The sequence below is a fragment of the Camelus dromedarius genome, chromosome 7 (assembly GCF_036321535.1).
Source record: "Camelus dromedarius isolate mCamDro1 chromosome 7, mCamDro1.pat, whole genome shotgun sequence".
Classification (NCBI taxonomy): domain Eukaryota; kingdom Metazoa; phylum Chordata; class Mammalia; order Artiodactyla; family Camelidae; genus Camelus; species Camelus dromedarius.
Window position 1 is genome coordinate 22,102,379 of NC_087442.1, and position 22,637 is coordinate 22,125,015.

A 22,637-nucleotide genomic window follows, 5' to 3' on the forward strand; every position below is an offset into this window, starting at 1 on the left:
AAGAAATCCTCAATCTCCAGGTCATATGCAGAGATTTTTAATTCAGTTCAGATTGCTACGTCATGCTTATTTCCAATTGGAAACCTTGGACTTAAAAAAAAATTACCCTTTCATCAAGGAAGAATTTACTAACAAGTGTGGTATTTTATAGCCAAAGACAACATATACAAACTCAATCCAACCATTATAGTTCAAAATAGAGACATGAAAACTTTTTTCTTTTTTTTAGTCAAGGGTTAGAGAAGGGAAAAAAATTCTATTGAGGGCCACACAAATTAAAAACATTAAAACATGGGGATTTTTAAACAAATAATGATCTCTTAATATTTTTAGCATAGAACAGGAAACAGGAAATTCAATTCAGTAAGTATAACATATAATAAATAGTCTTCTGTAATAAGTTCATTTAAGGAGTAAGGACTGAAAGAGAGGGAAAAAGAAAGATGGGAAGGAAAGAAAGTGGACAGAGAAAGGGTAGGGTTAGGAGACGCAGGGTGGAAGGCAGGGGCAGGAAAGGAGAGAGAAGTGAGCAGGTCCAGGAGACGTGGGGCTTTTCATGGGGCACTTAAACACCCCTCCCAGTTCTGAGCAACCATTAACATGTCCCTGGGGAAAGATAACTCCTTCACCATCTCTTGTTTAAGTTCTCACTTTTCACATCCCCTTATCTGGACCTGGCCCCTCCCACCGACTACTGTTCTGGGCATGGCTCCCCCCTTTGGCTTCCCAGGCCCACCGCTCTCCACAGCTGTGGGGCCGCCCTCCCGCCTGCAGTCCGGAGTGTTCCCACCTGCACAATTGCCTCTACCAACACTTACTTCCCCACTCAGAAAACTGCACCCACAGCTTGCTTCTGGACATCCTCTTGGACTCTACTTCTCTATCTCAGAAAAGTGAGCTGGTAATTCCTCCCTCACTTCCAATTTAAGGCAATAAATCCCCAGATGGCTAGACTCTTTCCCAGAACCTGAATTTTCCCTCCTTTTCTCCTTTCCTCCTTCCATCTTTGATTCTTTTTCTGCTTCTCTTCCTCTCTTCTCTCAGCTTGAAACACTTTGATTGCAGCTTTGTGAGACTACCTGAGCTGGAGACTTAGGTAAGCCAGGCCTGGATTCCTGACCAATAGCAACTGTGAGATAACAAAAGTGTGCTGTTTCAAGCTGCTAAGTTTGGGGGCAATTCGTTACACAGCAGTAAATACCTAATACACTGCCTTCTAGGTTAACTCTTCCTTTCATGGCCTTTTTGGTATCTCAGTATACCTAGGTGGGGCTCATAATTTGCTTACCGCAAGTCACATTCTGCATGTAGAATATTTTAGTAAGATTCTTTTGAGATGCCTGGGAAGGGAAAGCTGTGTTTCCTACAAGCACTAGAACATAATCATTATTCCCTCTCTACCCATCCTTCCTAGACCAGCTTGGTCCTATCTTCTCAAAACCTTCCCAAATTGCTAGAACACCCTACTCTGACCTATAGAATTCAGTTGTTTGTTGTTTATTTTCCCTATATTATTACACGTCTGTCAGGCTAGATTTTATTGTTTTATGATGGAGCAGCTGTGATTTCATTTAGTTCCCTGGACCAAGTAGGTAATCATGAGTTACTTGATTATTAACCTTGGAAAGAATCAAATAGTTTCTCTGGACTCGTTATTGAGTTCATGCTCATCTGTATACTTTTGTTTGCTTATTCGTACCTGGTCAGTTAGCCAAAACGTCCCCTCACTGAAAGTCATGAAACTATTGCTCATTTCTAATGTCACGATTATCACAAGAAGTTTTTGTTACGAATTTAAACCCATATGCAATGTAATACAAATTGTTTCCTGGACAATAGTAACTAGTACCTAACATTTATGTTCTTTCTAGTTGCCAAAAATTGTTTTAAGTGTTTTTCTTATAAGAATGCAGGTTTCTGAGATGCAGACAAAAAAATCTAATGAATAATTGAAGAATAAGGTTCAAATAATTTTTAAACCCAAGGAGTTGGAATATATGAATCAAATCATATTAGGGATTGAGTTCTATCCAGCAATTTTTATAAAGTGACTTAAAAAAATATGATATGTTTTAACCTTACTTTAGTGTCACTTTTAGCCTTGAAGGGAGCTAACTTGCATGTATGTAGGGTGGTGATGGTGGTGGCGGAGGGGGTGTGGCTATTTCATTCTTTCCCAGGTTAACATTCAAGTAACTGATGCTTATTTACTATATTCCCAAGTACTCAAATGAAGTCTACTACTGTACCGTAAGACAATACAGTCCGGCCTGACAGATGTGCACTCAGAGAGAAAGTAGAAGAATATAAACAACAGTGGCTGAATTGCGCCGGTGATGTTGGATGCTCTCTCTAGATGTTTGGGGAGATTTTTGGGAAAGCTAGGACTGGTCCGGGAAGAGTGGGTAGAGAGGAAACAGTGGGTGCTTTTCAGTGCTGGGAAACAGAATTTCCCTTTCCCAAGCAGTTCAAAAGAGTAATTTTTTTTTGATGCTTGTAGGAGGTTATAGAAGAAAAATTGAAAAGCAATTTCTCTCTCATTAGCACAGTTGTTTGGCTTGAAGATGTCTCTGTTTCCAGGGAGTAGGGATGGACTTTACTGTGTCTACTTGTTGGCTCGCAATTTTGGGAGTCCCCTGGGTGAGATCTTAAACCAGCCCCTGTACACGGAGGGCAGGAGTGACCGAAGGAAGAGGCAGACCACTCCAGATTGGCAGGTGGTAGGTTTAATAAGCAAGGGAATGTACAAGGCTGCAAGATGAGTGAATCTCGGCACCTGCTCAGCACAATCTTGAAAGTATATATGGAGGCCTGAACTGGGTTCAGTTACATGTTCAGTCCAATGGGCTTAAAGCACCTTACTCTCTCATGGCTGCGTCCTTGAAATGGTTGCTAGCGTGGGACTAGTAGGCAGATGTACATTCCAAGGACTGGGTGGGGGGGAAGAGGGACCTCTGATTGCCCGGGTTCATCTTGTGGGTCAACGGCGGTCACGTCCTCCTGACCTCCTCCAACACCACTTTATTACAGTAACAACTAGGTGCGTAACAATTCAATCCTCAAATTTCAGTGATAACACGTGACAGTTTCTCACTCACCTAATGATTCAGTGTGGATGTTCTGGTAGGCAGGCAGTATTCCTCAGCTTGGCAGTTGGAGGACCCAGGGTCCTTCCATCTTGAGCTGCCAATCCCAGACCATGGAGAATTCTGCTTCCAGCCAGAAGAAGGGGAAAGAGAAGGTGAGGAAACATCTGTTTCTTAATATTCTTGGCCCAGAATTGACCTGCCTCACTCCTGTTTGTTCTACAAGAAGTAGATACACTACCCCACCTAGATCTTAGATGCAAGGAAGGCAGTGAAATGCAGGCCCTGTGTGTGTGTGTGTGTCTGTGTGTGTGTCTGTGTATGTGTGTGTGTGTGTCTGTGTGTGTATGTCTCTGTGTGTGTCTGTGTGTCTGTGTGTGCCCCCTTCCAGTGACAGCTCCGCACTACCAATAAGGGAGCATGAGTCCTGACCAGACAGGCGTCTGTCTTTGCCACCCCCGCATTACAGGTGAGAAATTGAGGGGCAGAAATGTTAAATGTCCAAGATGATATGATTGTTAATGGCAATGTTAGGGCTGGAACTCAGTCTTTTTTTTTCCCTCTCAGAAAACACTGGGTGGAATTTCCTCAGTTTAAAAAGAGCTGGAAAAGCAAGAACAAGGCACTTCTGTGGGCACAGACATGAACAGCACGGGCCCCCCCTACCTGGACTCCTGATTTCTAAGGTCTGCCTCCTTAGGCTTTGCAAGTAAGTCTTTATATATTTAAATGTGCTGCCTGCTGATTGCCTGTGAGGAGAATGATTTCCTGAAAGCAGCGGGTTTCCCATTTCAGTAAAAGTCATCAGAATCCCATCGCCTGGAATGTTTGCAAGACATACAGATCCCCAGGCCCCGCAGGGGCAGCTGGCTTGCTAATGCACCCTTTCTTGGCTCCCTTCCCCACTCGACTGGGCCTTCCTTCACCCCTTAAGTAAGCTACCTGCCCTTGAATCCTTGTCTCAGGCGGTGCTTCTGGGGGAACCCAGATGAAGTCAGCAGGGATGCATGTGCACCGTGTGGTCGCTACCCGCTCAGGAACCCCTCCTGCGGCTCCTGAACGCGGGCGTGAGCTGACTGTGGGGTGAGGGGCACACTGCTGTCCTGAGACTCACCGGCCCCGCCCTGTCTGTCAGTCTCACATGTCTGGTCTTGCTTCTAGTAGCCAGTGCTTTCATAAACTGAGCAAAGCCCACTCAGTACACTTGCCACCACTTGCAGATGGCCTGGTAGAAAAAATATTGTCTAAGTTTCCAAAAGAAACAAATTTTATTCCCACTTTTCCCTGTCAGCTTTCCTGCATGTGGGAGATTCGTGCTGTCAGTATTCCTCCCGGGTGAGTAGCCTGCAAAGGTTCCGAGGCTCAATGATTACCCCAAAGCAGGAACGTGGCATAAATCTCCATGTGTGAAATACATATCACAGCTTGAGTTAAATGGACCCCAAACATATGGCATTGTTTTTTGCATTTTCTAACACATGGGCAGTTTTTCACGTTTTAAATCAACGGAAAATGAGAAGATTACAGGCAAATCTTCTTGGAGGATTAACCATCAGGAAACAGACTTAGTTTGCATAAATACTTGGGGTGGGATGGATGATGAGGTCAGACACTTTCCAAAGGCACGTTTCCTTTTGTAGTGTAGTAGCCCGTGGTTCGGGAATCCCTGAGTAGGGGCTGGACTGCCTTGTGCGTTTTTCATGTTACTGACAGGGACCAGTGACTTCTGGAGATAACCTCTCTTCCTGGGCCATGATGTTGCTATCAGTCTGAGTGGATTCTAACCTGGGTATGAGCTTGTCATTTGCTCAGGGGCCACCAGATAAAGTTACTGGAAACACTCCAGAATCTGTAGAATGAATCTATTCCCTATTGACCAGATTTCACATGGGACTGGGATGATGGCCCCATTCTGACTTTCAAGAGTTAAAGATGATGCAAAACTGGACACCAAAATTCTTCTTTCCTTAGGAGAGATCAATTCTGTCCCTCTCTCAGAAGGCTGCCCACCCCCTCCAAAGGCAGCGATGTGCCTGTAGGACTCTAGTTCTCCCCAGGTGGTGATCAATAGGGGAAGGAGAAAGGCGCTCATTAGGCATTTGAGCTCAGAGTGGCTCACTCAGCCTTGTCAGGCCTCCACAGCTACAGTCGGCTGTGCCGTCCTCATTAAGGAGATGGGCCCACCAGAGTGCCAGGGTGCTGCCCTCTGTGCTCGCCTGGGCGTCAGCCCTGCTGGACCCACAGCTGGCCTCCAAGTAGACCCTGAAGACCATGATGTGGTCTGCAGCTCTGTGGGCTCAGGGTACCTTCAGGCTTGCTCTGCCCATCCTCTCTTTCAAATGTATTAATGGGCACACAGTAAAGGGTTTAGAGAAGGACTGATCCAAACACCTGCATTAATTACTCTGCTGAGACAGATGTCACCGTTCTTCAGTGTGGGGTGGGGTGGGCGGTCTGCTGTGGAAATCACCTTCACTCTTCTCGGGGGAGGAGAAAGTCCCCTGACCTTCATGTGCAGACAAGTGATGGATGAGCCCTCCCAGCCCCTTCTCTGTATCAGTGAACTTCTCTCTTTGCCCTGTCCCTGCCCCAGGCTGCACTGCGGGCTGGTCACTCCCTTCAAGGCTCTGCTGTGCGTTCACAGTGAACTGAGGATCCCTATATATAAACTTGAGGACCCAGTCTATTTTATCTCTCCAAACGCTCCATCCTCCCTTGAGGTGGTTATGGCCATAAAATGACGCTTCTAGAATCAATTAGCTCCTCATGTGTTGATGGGAGAGGAAAGAGAAGGGAGCGGGAAGAGACAGAAATGAAAGGGGAAGAGATCTCCTGGGTTGGAAACCTGTAGATTTTTCTAAGTGACAAAGGGCAGGGGTTGCTTTATGAAAGAGGAGACTTGGTACCCTAATGCCAGCCTTGGGAAAAGCAACAATCTCAGAGAGGAAGAGTGTATGGGGCTTGGAAGCCAGGCAGCTTTGAGTTCTTTAGTACTTCCCAGCTGTGTCTCTAAGCCTCGGTTTCCTTCTTCACCTGTAGAGTGGACTTAATAATTTTGATCACCCCACAGAGTTGGCGTGAGAATTAAAGCAGCCCACCTGGGACAAGCAATATGCAGAATACTGCCAAGGTTCCTGTCATGATTCATTGCAGAGATGCCAAACCAGGGGAGAGGGTCTGCCTTGCACGAGGCCTGTCCTGCCCGTCTCCATCCTCCCCATGTCGCGCTGGCTGGCCCCCCTCTCCCCCAGCGTTCCCACGCGGTCTAGGCGGTGGGGAGTGGCGGCACTGGAACCCTGGCTCACCCCGCGGCCGGGGCAGGAGGTCGGGCCTGGGGCGCCGGCTGCAGTTGCGCGCAGCTGCCTCTAGATGGAACTTTCTCACCAACACAAGGCCCGGCCGGCCGCAGCTCCCCGGGCGCCGGGCGGCGAGGGGCTCCCTCCCTCCCCCGCCCCGGCAGGTGTGGGGTGTCTGGGCGGTAACTCGTGGGGAGGGCCGCTGGATTTACACGTCAAGCCCGGCGGACGGGCTTCCATCGGCTGGAGGCGAAGGGAATCCCGAGATTTCCCCTCAGAAACCCAGGAGCCGCGCGGCGCGGGTCCCCAGGAATTTCCTGCCCCGCGTCTGCGGCTCCTTAAATCAGCTCAGTAAGATGCGGGTCACCGAGCCCGCCCGCGCCCCCTTCGGCGCTGGGCCCGCAGCGGGCAGGTCTTCCGTCCCCGCTTGGGCTGCGGGGGCTCAGTAGATAGCGCCCCCGAGAGCCGTGGGCCGGGGCGGGGAGACAATCGTTCGAACCGCGGGGCAGGACGAATGGCCGAGAGGCAGCGCGGCGCGAGCAAACTTCGCAGGGGGAAGCGCACGGCTGACGGCTTTACTTTTTGCATCCCCGACAGGAAAGCGTGGGGCGGGACATATGCCGTCTACCATGTATTTTTCACGGTGACACTTCTTCGGAGCTGTGCTCACGAAGGAGAACCCGGGTTCACGGTCCCAGCTGTGTGCTCCGGGTGGCCTCGATGCGGCGCTTCCCGCGCGGGTCTCGGGCTCGCCTGGCAGTCGGAGGCTCTGAGCTCCTTCACAGCATATTCCTCCTTGCAGCCGCTCGCACTTCTTCCTACCTTCCCCGCCACTCTCCTCTCTTCCAATCCCCGGTCTTTGGGTCCTCCCTTTTTTGTTGTGGGCGGGGCGGATTGGTGATTTTTAAAATCAGAACTATTGACATTTCTGGTCCCCGCGTCGCCGAGGACTGAGGTGATGTAGCGCGGTGGGGGGGGGGGGGATCCGCCGGCCGTGTCCCTCTCCCTGCCAGCGCCCGGGCGGCTCTGAGACATCGAAATCCAGGGGCTCCCGCCCCTCGGGGTTACTCCGCCCGCTTCCCGAGGTGACTGATTGGCGCGAAGCTACCGGCGATCCCGGGCGCGATCCCGGCCGCGGCTCCCCGCGCCGCGCCGGGTGAATGGACGCGGGCAGAGGATCGGGAGGCGCCGGGCGCAGACCAATCGCGGCCGCCGGTGGGAGTATTTGTTATTCACATGGAAGAGACTTGGCGCGGGCTGGGCCAGCTCAGCCCCCTCAGCCCGGAGACCAGCCACAAGTGCGGCCACGGTGCTCGCCTCGCGCGGCGGCGGCGGCGGCGGCGGCGCTGACATGGAGCTGCGGGCCCCCCGCGGGGAGCAGGGTAAGACTCGCCGCCGAGCAGCGGAAAGAGAAAAAGAGAAGAGCAAGTGTCGAACCACAGGCAAAAAAAGAAAAGAAAAAAAAAAGCGCCCCCATTCCCAAACTCTCCCCAAAAGCTGTGCTGGCAGAAAAAGGAGAATTCCCCTGATTTTGTTCCCCTTTCCGTTTTCTTCCCTAAAACCGTTCAGGGGACAGCCAGGTGCACGGTTCCTTTTCAGATCACTTTAGTGATTTGCTTTTCCTGGGCACATGTAGATGGCCTTGCACACCTGGAGTCTGGGAGAGAACTGGTGGGCGGAGGTGATGGGAATAGGGGCGAGAGAAAGTGGGCACCAGGGGGCGAGGGGCTGGCTGGGCATTGGAGCTTGATTGGGTGTCTGTTGATTTTACGTTGCAAAGAACAAGGCAGCCACCCCTCTTATCTTCCCATGATTACATTCCAGTGGAGAGGTTCAGAAAAGAGGGAGGCTTAGCTTGGAACTCCCAAGCCTTGGAGATGTGGTCCCCCAAAAGTTTAGTCGGCGAATCGGAGACTGAATGGTGACGCGAAGGGGCAGGCGCGCCTAGGGTGCTCGTATGAGGCGTGCGGCGGCAGGATTGTAAAGCGCTCATCCTTGGATTGCCTGCCCCGGGTGACCTCCTGGACCTGCCCTGGCGGAATCCGGACTGGCCCCGCCGAGATGACGAGGTACCTCCGTTCTGCGAATCTAACGGGAGGGATTTCCTAAGTTAGAGGTTTCCGGGACGAGTTGGGGTAACCCCCGCCTTCCTGAGCGTGGGGCTGGATGAATGTCTAACCAGGATCCAGGGAAGATGGGGGTCGCAGGAGAAGCCGGGTTGTTTGGGGCTTCTCGAGACCCCACATCCCTGCACAGCGTACGTCTGCCCTGAGTTTGTGTTCACCGAGTTAGCCCCGCGAGGTCGGGATTTCCGCGCCCCCCTTTTGTGGCTTTCGGGAAAACACTGTAGTTCTGTGTTGGGGGTCGGGGGCGGAGGAATGGTCTCAGGGATCTTGAGTTTAAAAAGCAAAGGCAAGCGCCCCACAGCTCCTCCGAAACACCCAGCGTGGCCCCAGTTTGGCGCGGACCTGTGCGGGGCGTGGGCGCTCGGGGCGGCCAGGTGCGGCGGGGGCGGAGGCGCTCCCGGCCCGGCCGCGCGCGGAGCCCGGCTCCCCGGGAGCGCCGGGGGGCTGGGGAGGCGCCGGAATACCCGGGTGGCGCGGGAACCGTAGGTGGAACCAGGTACTTCGCCGAAGGCCCCGGCTCCTCCGGCGCCCGGGTTCAACAGCCGAGGGAACTGAGAAGAAAAAGGAAGATGCGGCAGGGAAGAGGGGAGCGGGGGCGGGGTGAGTGGCTGCGGGCTGAGATAGAGGCAGAGGTAGAGAACCCCTGAGCCACGCCGAGAGCGAGCCCATCTGCTCTGCCAAACAGCTCGTAGATCCCTTGAGGTTCGTACAGTTGGTGAAAATATAACAAGCCCCCCCGCCCCCCCCCCAACCGTCTGTCTGACACGCTCCTTTGGAGCAAATGAAATGCAGAGGGGTGTGCGAGTCACCCAACTGCGCAAGACGGCGCCCCCACGCTTCCCTGAAGAATTGTTTCCCCCGTGGCCCAAATTGCAGAGCCTGAGATCAGAGAGTGGCTGCGTGCCCAGGATGGCTGGGGTGAGAACAGACCCACTCGCCAGTAGCAGAAGCCCCAAACCGTCAGTCCCCGAAGCGAGTCCCGCCGGAGGAGGGAATGCCCTGTTTGCCGTTTGCGGGTGATCCTTTCCCACAGACCTGACGGTGCGGGAGTCTCGCGAACACCCAAGAATACACTACCTTCTCGGCCACTACCGCGACTGAATACAAATCCTGCCAACAGACAGAACTGGAAAACAGGGTTGGTGGTGGAGATATTGATAAGAAAAATCATAAAGGGGAGAAATGCATTCCGATGATAGCTGGTATTTTGCTTGAAAGGAAAAAAATTAAAAGAGAAAAAGAGCCACCAGCAGGTAGATCTTGGATAAAGAGCTTATTGCACTTGACTGTAATTTCCATTTTCCGTTATGAAAATTGTTTGTCAATAATTGCAAATGGCTACAGAAACCACTTTAGTTTATCTTGGTCACTTACTTGTGAATAATGTCTTGAAAGATCTCTGTAGGAGACAGAATCAGCTGTGTGAAATTCATTGCCTGGTTCTTGAAAATACGTGGTTTGATAATTTTGAAAACAAAAGCCTTACCCATCAGGGAAAATGAAGTACGATTTTAAATGCAATTTTCCCATTTCAGAGTCAACTACAGGTTGTATCAGACTTGAGATAAACAAAAAGAAGTTTTGCTTTTAAATCAGGGATGTGGGAAGACATGGATGAAGGGAGGTTCTCCAGAATAAAGAAAAAGATGCTGAGAACACAGCTCTGTACTGTTATTTAGGCTCCATTTGTTCTGTTTGGGTTGTGCTAGCTAGTTCTGCCTTCCTGCTCCCTTTACAGATTATGATTACTTGAATAATTCTAGAAACATCGAAATCCAAAATGTGTAGATGAAAGAAAGAGTTGAGCTCCAAAGAGTGCAGGAGAAAGTTAGAGGTCATTAGAGATGTGATCTTTTCAAAGTTGGCTGGGCAGGTTGGAGCTGCTGTGGGGCTTGTTCAGTTGGTATTTATGCAGCAAACAACCCACTGACATACACATTGGCAATATCTAGTGCCAATCTGTGTAAGAATGTTCCATTGTATTCAGGGCAGGAGGCACAGAACACTGTACACATGTGCTCGTAGCAATTATTTTTTTCCCTCCAAGTTCCTTTCCCACTATCTCTCTCCTGTAGTTAGAATGCCCAGCAGAAAAAGGACTTTGCTTTAGTCCAGGGAGTGGAGTTGCTCTGTCCCAGTGTCTTAAAAAGAAGCGGTTGCGGGGATTTATCTCTTCACTGGACCCACAGGAAAGACCTGGCCCTTAGCTCGCGGCTGGCTTTGGAATCTTTAGCAAACTGTTGCTGTTTTCTTGATAGAACCTGATTGGACATCACCAGACTCATCATGTTGTTTGCTCAGGAGAGATAGTCACACCATGTTGTTCCGGGAGAGAAGGATGTGAATGGAGAGCCTCCTGGATTATAATGGTTCCATCCCAAGGGGGAGGGGGTGTTTCTGTCTGCTAGAAATTTAGATTTGAGCTATCTCCCTCCCTTCCTTCCTTCCTTCCCTCCCGTCCCTCCCTCTCTCCCTCCCTCCTTTCTCTCTCCTTCCTTCCTTCTTTCTTTCTTTGTTCCAGGAAGTCTTGGCTTTGAATTTCATTTCTACTTGGTACTTTGACAAGTTGTGATGAACTCACTGACTAAGGACATTGAATATGATGTATTCTTATCCCAGGACCTGCCTTCTGAGTGGTGGTTATTGCTGTGGGAGTGATTTGAGGGGGCTCCTGACTCATAATAACTCCTGGCTTTGGCTTGTTACAGGGCCAGTCTTAACCACTATTAGAGGCATTTCTTTGGTAAAGATGTTATGGATCTCCTGGAAATGGTCTTATAAATGTAGATGTTCCAGTTGGGGGATGACAGTAATGCATCTTCAGGATTTGATACCTATGATGAATTTACTCACTCCCCGGGGACGGGAGGGCCACGTCTTAAGATTGTGACCTGTAGGACACCATCAGCACTGAGGAGGGAGGAGATCCAGCTCTAGGGGAGGAGGGAGCAGGTGAGCAGAAGTGGGGAGATGTAGGAGAGGCTGGAGAGGAGTATGTGGAAGTTATTGAGCATATGTGTTACCAGTTTCATGCTTTTCCAGGCAAAAGTATACCCACAGATAGACATCTTCTGGCTGTTTATCAGCCAACTTTCCCAGTGGTAATGAGCCTTAGTGGTAGGAGTGCTGCGTCACATCCTGCATACAACTTAGGAAGGTTTCCTATCGTCCTCTCCACTACAGAAGAATGTCTTGTCACTACTTCCTTCAAAATAGCCCTTTGAATGCTCCAAGTGTCCATGAACTTCAGCTTCCCAACCAGATGTTGCAGCTCCACTGACTTTTCCTCTTGTGTCCTTCTTTCCAGTTTCCCTTTGATTTCCTTTGATTCCTTGGACACGTGACTTAATGTCTGACCAGCCCTGAGTATGATGGGAAAGTGGCTTTTATCAGGTCTTCTAAACACAATACGGCAGTAAAGTATTGGAGTTGGAGGACCAATTGTTAAACTAACAGTGTCCCTGTTCATTCTTAGGGCACTTGGCAATTTATAAAGTACTTTGACACACGTTATTTCATTTGATTTCACAACCCTGGGAGGTGGCCAGAAATCATTCTTCAGTTTAGAAACAAAGAAACTGATCCCAGGTTAAATGACTCGCCAGTGCCGTAGATTGAGTACTAAGGGGAGTGGGATTAGAATCCGGGACTTCTCAGATCCTAGGATGCCATACCCACAGCCCGCATCATCACATCAGGGTCAGCTCAACATCCATCATGGTCTGCTGCACCCAAGGGGCGTGGGGTAAAGGAAAGAACATAGCCACAGTCCTGCATTTGAATTCTTGCCCAAGATTTTAGACACATTCATATAATCTTGTTTTTAGGTTCCTTATATCCCAAATGGAGGCTGTGATGCTAACCTCATTTGTGTATCTTATAAAGGAAATGAGATAATGTGTGTGAGGCTCCCTGCACACTTAGCATTCAATAAATGTTGATTTCACCCCCTTCCCCTCTTATATGATACCTACTGTAAAAGAGACGTCTCATTACTTTAAACGTGCTCTTTTTATGCAATAGCTGTGTTATAAAAAAAAGTGCACAAATTGAATTCTACTAAATCAGATTGCATTTTAAATGCATGGGGGATTTAGCTATTTAAAGGAAACCTGTGGTGAATTCTTTTGTAATGCAAATAGTCATCTTCTAATTTATCTGTTTAGTAAGTTGAGCTTCTCACCTATCGGATTTTTTTAATACGGGGTCTGCTTGTAGAGAAGAGCTTTCCCAGCCCTCTCTCACTGATGGGAAAAAGTCACTCAGCTTGCAAACAAAATCAGTTATTGTGTTCAGCTGGCAAAGCCTTGCTCTGGTGTTTTGAGCATAATCTTAAATTCTCTTATTATTAAATAATAGAACCTCAGAATGGGGAGCTGGAAGACACCTTAGAGATTATGTGTTCCATCTCATTTCACAGATGAAGAAATGGAAACACGTGGAGGTGAAGTGACATGTTCAGTGTCACCAGCCTGTGACTGTCACATAAGGATCCAATTCCAGGCCTCTGGTGCTGGTGGCGGGGCTCTGCCTAGCCCAGCCTCACTCTGCCTCCACCAGGATTCCAGGGCCCGGGCACACCTGTGGTAGCAGGGAGCTGATAAACAAATAGGATGCATTTTGTAAAACAACCGAAAAGAGCTGTAAGTGTGGGCTGTTGCAAGAGAAACTGCTGGATTTGCAATTTTGTGAATTGATGACAATATTCAGCTTAACCTTTTTGTTAAAGAGCTGAATGGAATCCAGCTTAGGGATGCTGTTTGGCCTTTCCATGAGAAAAAGTTTACAATTCTTGGCTAATGATCCGCCTGTGAGGAATTTTACCAAGTCCTGTGTTAAAAGCACTTGCCAAGTGCTGGAGGAAGACGAAGACGTGGTGACAGACCCTGTAAAGCCCCCTCCTCATGGTTTGGTGGGTTTGTTCTCTGTGGCATCAGGCTGGCTGGGAAACCTGATCTGAAGCAGAGATGTTTGGACAAACTGCATTTGATACTCTCAACCCTTTGAAAGATTCAGGAATTACCATACCTTGGAAATGCCCCCAGATTGTACCCTCCTAATGAGTGCGTTGTTTTTCTTAAAGAGCTAACCATTGAAGATATATGCATTTCTGAGAGATTTCAGTGGAGGGGCAGGGCCGTTCCCCTTGCTTATGTTGTCCTGGTCAGTCTCTGCAGCCCCGAGGGTGCTTTCTCAAAGGACAGGGCCCACCTGGAGGACCTGAGGATTTTGACAGTGGTGCTATTTTCTAGCTTGGGGCTTTGGGCCATACTCAACCTTCCTGAGCCTTTTCCCCCTCATTTTTACAAGAGTTAGTGATTGGTGTATGAAAATTCAGTGAGATACTCTGTTGGCGCTTGAGATTTTGGTACAGAAAAGGCACCTAGTGAAATAAAAAGAAGCCGAATTCAGGGCCCTGGGCCTTGAGGAGCCGTCCATACCACTGGCCTTTCGGGAAATAGCTAGAGCATTTGAGGGAGGCCACTGATTCATCTAGCTGGGGGGCCTGCTCCCCAGCAGACTCGGGCCAGTGAGCCGGTTAATGGAAGAGCTAAGGATGTACAAGGGACCCGTGTACCGTGTGCTTAGGATGGGCTGGGAGGGAATGAACCAGAAGGTCTGCGTGGACATTTAATGGTTAAGCCTCCTCGATGGTGCATCCTGGAAACCCCTCCTCTGGGCTGAGAAACAGTGGAAGGTGTCTGCTCCCCTCTGAGGTCGCTTTCAGGAGCACAGACCTCACACCTCCTCGAAGAAGTCCATCAGCTCAGGCGAGGTTTGCACCAAACCCCGGAGGAAGGTCAGCTGGGGAGGAAAACTGTTTTATTTTAAATCCAGCACAGAACAGGAAGTAGAGCTGTTTGGCTCAATGGCACCAAAAGGTCATTATTTCGTTAAAACTCATTGTCTTCAAGTAGGATGAGTTTAGATTAAAGCTCACAAGAATTGCCCAAGAGCAAGATTTGGCAATGCAAGATTGCACGATGCAACCAGATTTATGTCGTTTTCCACAAACTTGCAAACATATTTTCCCTTAGACTTTAAAGGGGAAACTAAGCCTTCTAGCCATCAAGAGTCTGAGTTTTTATGACAACGTATCAGATTTTGAAATAACGGCTGTATTTCAACATTGTATAAGTAGCTCTGATTTTAATTTTAAAGTGATGAAAAGTGTCAGTAAAAACCTCACCAAGTGAACAAATATGGAAAGAGTTGCTCTGCATTAATGGAAAATGAATTGCAGCCTAGATTAGCAGTGAGAGTTCCTGTTTACTGAGCGCTTCCCCCACGCCAGCCACTGCTTTCTACGTGTGCTGTGTGGCAGGCAGGGTCTGCCTGACAAGAAAACCAAAATTCAGAGACATTGTGTGCCATTAATTCTATGTTGCAAAGCAGGAAACTTAAGCAAAAGTCCAAGTGAGCTGCCCAATAAAAATCAACCAAAACGGAACCTCTCGTTTTTCATCGAAGTGCATCCATCTGCTAAACAAAACCGATTCCTGTCTCACTGTTACTCACTTCCCAATCTTTCCTTAACTTAAAGACCTATGAGATGCCAAAGAGACTAAAATTATTGCAAACATGAATACTTCTAAAAGAAACTCAGTGTTACTACATCTAGGACTGTAGCAAGTGGACCTGGGTTAGTGCCGTTGGAGCAGCGTAGGTAAGGATGATTTGTAATTAACAGATAGTCTGTGTTTAGGGTCTTCTATAATTGAAAAACGATTATTCTCTGAAGTGTTTTAAGTCTTTGGGAGGTGGCTTGGGGGTAATGAAGACAGGCTGGTCTTTGGAGAACAGCACGTCCCCTTTCTTTCTCCCTTCAATATTTCTCCTTCATGTATCCATTCATTCTGTGCTCTGTCAGAAAGGATATGTTCAGGGTCAGCCCAGCCCTGTGGACTTGGTCTCAAGCCCTGAATTAGTGGTCAGAGTTAATGAGGTTCAACCATCTTCTAACTGGTCTTCCTTGTGAAACACAATCCTATTTCTCTTAATGAGTGGTCAGTGTAATTCATGGTCCATCACTTCAGTGGTTTCATCCAGAAAGTCAAGTTGACTTTCTAAGTGTTTCCTTTTGTGGAATGCCTGAGGTCAGGCTGCTGCCAAATCACAGATTTTCTGAGGGAGAATCAGCTGCTGGAAGAATTGTGTGTGAGGGAATATCAGTCAAGTGGTAAGAAAAATCAGAAAAGGACTAAGTATTTTGGGGGCAGAATAGAGGAAATCCAGGGCTTAGTATGTGCCAGGAGACAGGAAATGCTTGTCATAGGCTGATTAGAACTAACTCAGCAGACTGGGCCATTGGCTATATTTCTGAGTGTACTCCAGGTGTATATACTCAGAAATCCAGGGCTGTGGGCTATGATGAGCCCCCTTTGCTCATCTGAAAGTGAAAAAAGTGCAGCCTTCTCTGAAGGCTTTTCGACATATGTTCAGTTGTCCTCTAGGGACGTACCATCCTTTCCTTTGGGACAGGGAGGATGGAATGAAAATTTTATGAACTGGAAATTGAACAAGTGAATGGAAAATGCAGCCAGATGTTGGTTGTCTAGAGTGGAGGAGAACTGTCCACATTTCAGGTTTCAAACCCATATGTATAAGTAGGTTAGAAATGAACACTAGATTAACCATCCTGCCAGAGTAAGATGGTGCTGTTTATCCTTGCCATTACGTGTGCGTTTCATACATCAGATTCCCTTATGTTAAGTCAGTTCTGGTTTTCAGTGAAACCTCCACAAATGTCCTTTGGAAGAGTCGCATGGAATTCTTTGAGAGCGGAGGTCCTAGAATAAACTTTCTGTAGATTTGCTTGTAGATGTTTATTCCTAGTCTTGATGAAATCACCGTTTTCCCCACTGAGTGGACAAATTTAAGAAGCTCTGCAATTGATCTCCAGCTCTGATTTGCTCCTGGTGATTCTAGGATCAAGGAGCATTTACTTCAGAACAATAAGCACACCCATTGCTTCCACTCTGACAAATTAATGGGAAACTGACAATGGTAACAGGAATACCTTCACATATATCCCACCCTATGTGTTTAATTTTCAAGTCTTTGTTTTATTACTGGAGAACAATAGGGTAATTTACATGAAATAGCTGACATTCTATGTTAAATCTTTTTACAAGCTCTAAAACTTAAACATTTGGGGCTCCTTGGGTGGTTTTTTTTTTTTTTTCTTTTTTTTGGTGATTGAATAATCACTTTTTCCCATTGGGAAATCTGTGGCACTAAAAAATGCCATTAACAGATGACTGGCTTGTTGAATACATCACAGAAAATAGCCTTTCATCCTGATTTTGTGGACGAAATTTAAATGCTAAATTCAGACATCTGTAGAAAGTAAAAACAGATTTGAAAAGAAATAATGCCATCAACCACAGGATTTTTATCTTCATGGAAATTGGATTTATTGAAATAAAATGGTAAATAAAAATACTTTCTGATTTGGGAGAATCAACCTAGTTTTTGAGACTTTTCTGTTTCCCTTGCTCCAAAAGTGTCATCAGTCTCCGCGTTGAGATGCAGTGCAGCCAGGTATTCAGATCATAAGGGGACAAAAAGAATTAGTTTCTTACTGAATAGGGAAAATTAAGCAACAACAACAACAAAAGAGGTTGGTGCAAACAGAGCTTAAAAATATGAAAAATGTAGACCCATCAAACTGAACCCTTTATGTTTTTCCTCCTCTTCCCTCCCCAGGAATAATTCTGCTACAGGGCTGACTTCAAGGACGTGAATTGGTGACCTCATCCCAACATCAGAACCTCAGCTGTTATTCTAATTTTTGCACCATTCCTGGCAAGTTGACTTTATTCGGAAGTAAAATTGAACCTTGGGGTCTGATGGAAATTCACTGTGACATTGAAATCAAGAACACTTGCTGAACCCCACAGAGCCTTTTCCCCATGGGCCCTGATGGTAGCCTCCAGAAGGTGCAGCCTCAGGTGGTCCCCCTTCTTCTGTGGCAAGAATAAAGTTTGGGTCTCAGATTGCAACACCACCTGTGGAGAAAATGGTATGCGAGGGAAAGCGATCAGCCTCTTGCCCTTGTTTCTTCCTCCTGACCGCCAAGTTCTACTGGATCCTCACGATGATGCAAAGAACTCACAGCCAGGAGTACGCCCATTCCATACGAGTGGATGGGGACATCATTTTGGGGGGTCTCTTCCCTGTCCATGCCAAGGGCGAGAGAGGGGTGCCTTGTGGGGAGCTGAAGAAGGAAAAGGGGATCCACAGACTGGAGGCCATGCTTTATGCAATCGACCAGATTAATAAGGACCCTGAGCTCCTCTCCAATATCACTCTGGGTGTCCGGATCCTCGACACATGCTCCAGGGACACCTACGCTTTGGAGCAGTCACTAACGTTCGTGCAGGCACTGATAGAGAAAGACGCTTCCGACGTGAAGTGTGCTAATGGAGATCCGCCCATTTTCACCAAGCCTGACAAGATTTCTGGCGTCATAGGTGCTGCCGCGAGCTCCGTGTCCATCATGGTGGCTAACATTTTAAGACTTTTTAAGGTAGGTAAAGGCATTGTCTTTCTGACAATACATTGTTTTGACTCCAACTGCAGTTTAAGAAGAGAAAGCAGTGAAGATGGTCTTAGACCATCTTAGGGTCACAGGTTCCTCGAAGAGAGGATTTTGTGTCTGGGTTTCTATATGTGTTGATTTAGTTCCATTTAAAAAATAATTCATCAGATTCATTGTGACTTTTTTTTTTTTTCTGGAACCAACAGGTGATCATTTTTGTACCATGTTGAGTCCTCAGCATCTTGGGATAATGCTCTTTATTGAGGCATATTTTAAAACAAAGCAAGTGTTTTTAGAGAACTCTTAGCTCATTTATCATATCAAATATTCCAATGGTATTTGAGGTTTAAGATAATTTACTAGGTGAAACTTCTTTAGCGTGGGACGCACTGTTATGACAAAAGTTCCTGTGTGAGAAATAGTATTTATTACTAATGTGTAGATGGGAGTGACACTCTAGGCTAGAAGATGGCCATACAATTGTCAGGTTTATTATAGGTACAATAGAGCAGAACCTCATTAATTCAGACTGCTCTGATGCAGACTTAGAATAATTATATGTAATTCTTATTGAGTTAAAAGTTCAAATTTAGCAGGATAATTTGAGACTTTTTGATTTAGCTTGGATGATCATTACCTATAAATTGCATTTGCATATTGAATAAAATTGGCAAAATGAAATAACATATGGAACAATACTTTTAAAATATAAAGTTCCATAAAAATAAAATTATAAGTCATCTTTCATTAACTCTAATTTTATTTATTACTATCCATTATGTGGTCTTTTGTAATAGACATAATTTTAAAAATTGAAAATACTTTTCACTCTGATTTTTCACTCAGTGGGACATGACTTTTCCAACTTATTCTGAATTAATGAGTCTTCGTTTTATATTGTGAGAAACTGTTTCTATGCATATTAGATTTAAAAAGATTGAAAGAATATGGAGAAGTTGGACAGATGACAGATATTGTGACAAAAATGAACAAAGTGGTGGAAAACTTACTTCAAAAGGGAGATGAAAGTGTTCGAATCAAAGTCTTTCTGGTTTGGAAAGCTATCTTGGGGGGCCATCTAGTCTGGTTCATGCCTGTAGCATCCCCTCAGCTTCTGTACGAATTCCCTTAGTTTAGAGGAGAGAATGCTAAGAGGCAGCTCAAGGACCCTTTGCAGACTGGTGAAATTTTCTCAAATGAGGATGCTGCTGAGTAGAAGCTCTCTGTGTCCAAGGAGTACTTAAGAGGCACATGCAGGCGTTAAGGAATGCCAGAGATAAGTGAGCCAGATGTTAGGAGGAGCCTCTTGGAAATGAGAGGGACACAAGAGTAAAAAGGCAGCCAAGGGTGCTCTAGTTCCCCACCTCTGGAAACTTTCAAGGGAAGCTGGGAAGTTGTTAGTGATTTCTCTGGGGCTGACTGACCCCTTGCTTGGAGGCAAGATACAGAACCAGAATTCTCCAGTTTCACCCCCGCATCCTGGGATCCAGGATTTCTCCCAGCAGTCCTGACGCTGAACCCCAGGGTATTTTTGTCTCCTGGGTGATGTCTAGTCCCGCCCGTTTCCCAATTCCCTTCTCCTCTCAGACTCGATCTCCCTCCTGCCCTGCTCCAAAGCATCTCTTTTCTGTTCTTAACACATCAACTATGGCTCAGCCATACCCACTTTTAGAGAAGAGGAAAACTTCATGAGGCTCTTCTCCCTTTCTCCCATTACCCCTCGCCCCTTTTTTTCATTACCCTACCCTTTTACATGGATTCTGTTCCCATCAATCCCATCGTAATTCCTGTGAATTCCTATAATCTGGTGCCAAAAATAGGCAAGGATTTGAGGAGTGGGGTGGAGGTGATAATTGCTGAGTTGAGGTTTTCAAAGCTTCTTTACATTAATTTTGTACAGAATCAGCTTATCTGTAAAATGGGGATGTTGACATTGTGTTAGGTTGTTGGATGGATTTAACGGGAAAATGCAGTAAAGGATTCCACCAGGATGTAACTGTCCTTTGCCTCCTTGGGCTGCCAAAGGGAACCTCAGGCCACCTGAAGGGTGGGTTTTGTTTTGATGCAGTCTGGATCTGGCTTTGCTCTGCTCTGTTCTTCCCTCACTGACTGGCCAATTCTCTCCTTACTCTCCTGGGTAACTTTGGAGGGACCTTATTTGACCAGATCAGAGGATTACCAGTGACTCTTTGGGCAGAGTCTAATGCTTCAGGTCAGTTCTGTAGCCAGGAGGGGATGTTGGTTATGGTAGATGTCATAACTAAAACTAGTATGCTGGCCTGGAGTGAGCATTTACTATATAGGAGCAAATGTATTTATTAACTGAATAACTAGGGCTTGAAAGCTTGAAAAATTTGTCTTTTAAAAGTAAGTGAGAGGATATAGGGGATCAGCCCACCCTCCAGCTGAACCTGGAACCACATGAATGTGAACTGATAATTACAGTGTAATGGTGGTTGTGCTACTGTCATTTACTTGATGATTTATATGAGACCTCCAGCCAGCACTCCACGCTTACATTAATCATGACGGGCACTCATGGATTAGAAAACGTTTCACTTTATGTGTGAATATATGCTGTTTAAACACATATGTGAGAACACATGGAATATTTGAATAGTTATCAAAGGAATGATTGGCAAATTAATACGTTAGAGATTGGCTTACAGTTCCCTTTTGGAATATAATAATTTGATTAAGCAAATGCTATGACTTGAGTAAAGTTAAATGTTTAGGACAGTTTTATGGAGCTTGGGCCCCTCCAGGACAGCAGATGACCCATAGAATCTAAAAAGATGCATGGATATCAACATATTGCTACTTATTCCTGGATTAATGGAGTTACAGAAGGCAGAGCATCTTGGTTTGAAAACACACAAACAATTAACCTTGACCGTAAGGGATGTAAACAAGGTCTTGATTAATGAATCAAGTTAGGAAGTTATTCAATGTCCTGCTCAACAACAAACATTAGTTGGGGTTTTTAGAATGTAGCTGGGAACCTGCTTAAAATTGTATAGAAAATATTTGGGCTGAAATCAGAAGTAATCTCCAAATGTCTCAGTTCTCTTTTTTTGGACGATCCTGGTAAAGCCATGAAGCATCTGCCTGGGCCAAATTGTGAAGGAGACAAAGTCCTCCAACATCCCCGTCTTCCTCTCCTTCTGTCTTGCCTCCTGTGGCAGCCTCTTCTGTCCTCATATCCCTCCGTGTTCTCCTAATGGAAGCCTGGCTTTAGGAAAGGAGCTGTTATGTACTACTGGTCTTCTGCACATAGTGTGTCTGGGTTTAAGTCAGAGGAGGATTTGCCTTTCCTCAGGATCACTAAGTGTGGTTCAATGAAATGACTGGTCTTTGTAAAGGGGATTCAGGCATCAGGGGAGGTTCATTCAGCCTCCCAGAAGCTGCATTGTTGGGGCCCATCTCCTCTGCTCTGGGGTACACCTGGTCCTGCTTGTCTCTAGAAGGAAGGAGGAGTGTTGCCCTATCTTTGTTTATCTTCCTATTGAAGCTTGGAGGCAAATGAAAAAATCAGAGGAGAGCTGGACAGGGAGTGGCGCCAGACCCCACCTGGGGCAGAAGCTGTCCTGCGGCTTGAGGGACACTCAATTCTCTGCTAAACCAGTGGTTGTCAACCCTGAGTGTCAACCTCTGTCCTCATGCCCTGGGGGTGTATGTAGGCTCATATGTACTACCTCAGAGGCTTTTCACAGGACAGGACCCAGTGAGTGTGTGTCTCCCAGCTCCCTCCTGAGAACCATTTGTACTGATTGAAGTGTTTCATGTTTCTTAGGTGTGTTGGGAGTGGAAATAAGTCTGAGAGTCACAGAACAAGACTTTAATGATCTGAAATTTTTAGAAGCACTGTTGTGCTTAAAGCACACGCACATATGCACACCTGTGTCATATATGGGTTAACGTGGGGCAGAGTGGTCAGCGAAGTGATTGTTTAATTCCTATAGCACGTTAATGGTTTAGGTAATAGTACGATCGATTGGGATAATGTGACACGTAACTGCAGAGCAGCAAACCCAGAAAGCCCAGAACTGCTCCATCCTCCATATAGTCATGAAGGGGAATATACCATTTCAGTGGCTCCTGTGTTGCAAAGAGACCAAAGAAAAGACGGATCCGGCTCTCGGACAGAGATTGTGTAGTTTGAGAAGAATTAAAAAAGGATGAGAAGGCCTTTTGGAAATGTTGACTGGGAAGCCCATAATTTAAGTTTGTTTTATAAAGCAGTTTCGAGGAATTTGCATATGTTTTATAAAGAGCTGGGATCTTTTCCCTTTTCTAGAACATTTCCACCCTTCTCCTTTAAATTAGAGCAAATCTGTTCCTCAAAGCACTAATCATATGTCTTACTTTGAGCAAAGATTGAACATTCTAAGTTAAAAATAGCACATCAATGCTTGGAGGTAACGCATATTAATGTCCACATAGATGCATCGGGGTTATTAAAGGACAGGGTCACATATAACTTTTCTCTCTTATGTTTTTCTGGTTAACTTTCCCTAGAGAGTAAATTTTCAACTCTGGAAGGATGGGGGTCAGTCTGCAGTGTATACTTCCCAAAGCAATCAAA

General features: G+C 46.5%; 1 protein-coding gene across 3 annotated transcripts in view; it reads left to right on the forward strand.

Moving 5' to 3' along the window:
- The first annotated feature begins 8,221 nt into the window (after positions 1-8,221).
- Positions 8,222-22,637, forward strand: part of GRM8 (glutamate metabotropic receptor 8) — a 676,464-nt gene continuing 662,048 nt past the window's right edge. For all 3 annotated transcript variants that reach the window (XM_031455300.2, XM_064487381.1, XM_064487382.1), the window contains exons 1-2: positions 8,222-8,451; positions 17,218-18,040. In XM_031455300.2, coding sequence (XP_031311160.1) covers positions 17,531-18,040 — 510 coding nt within the window. In that variant the 5' untranslated portion in view covers positions 8,222-8,451; positions 17,218-17,530. The remainder of the gene's footprint in view (positions 8,452-17,217; positions 18,041-22,637) is intronic.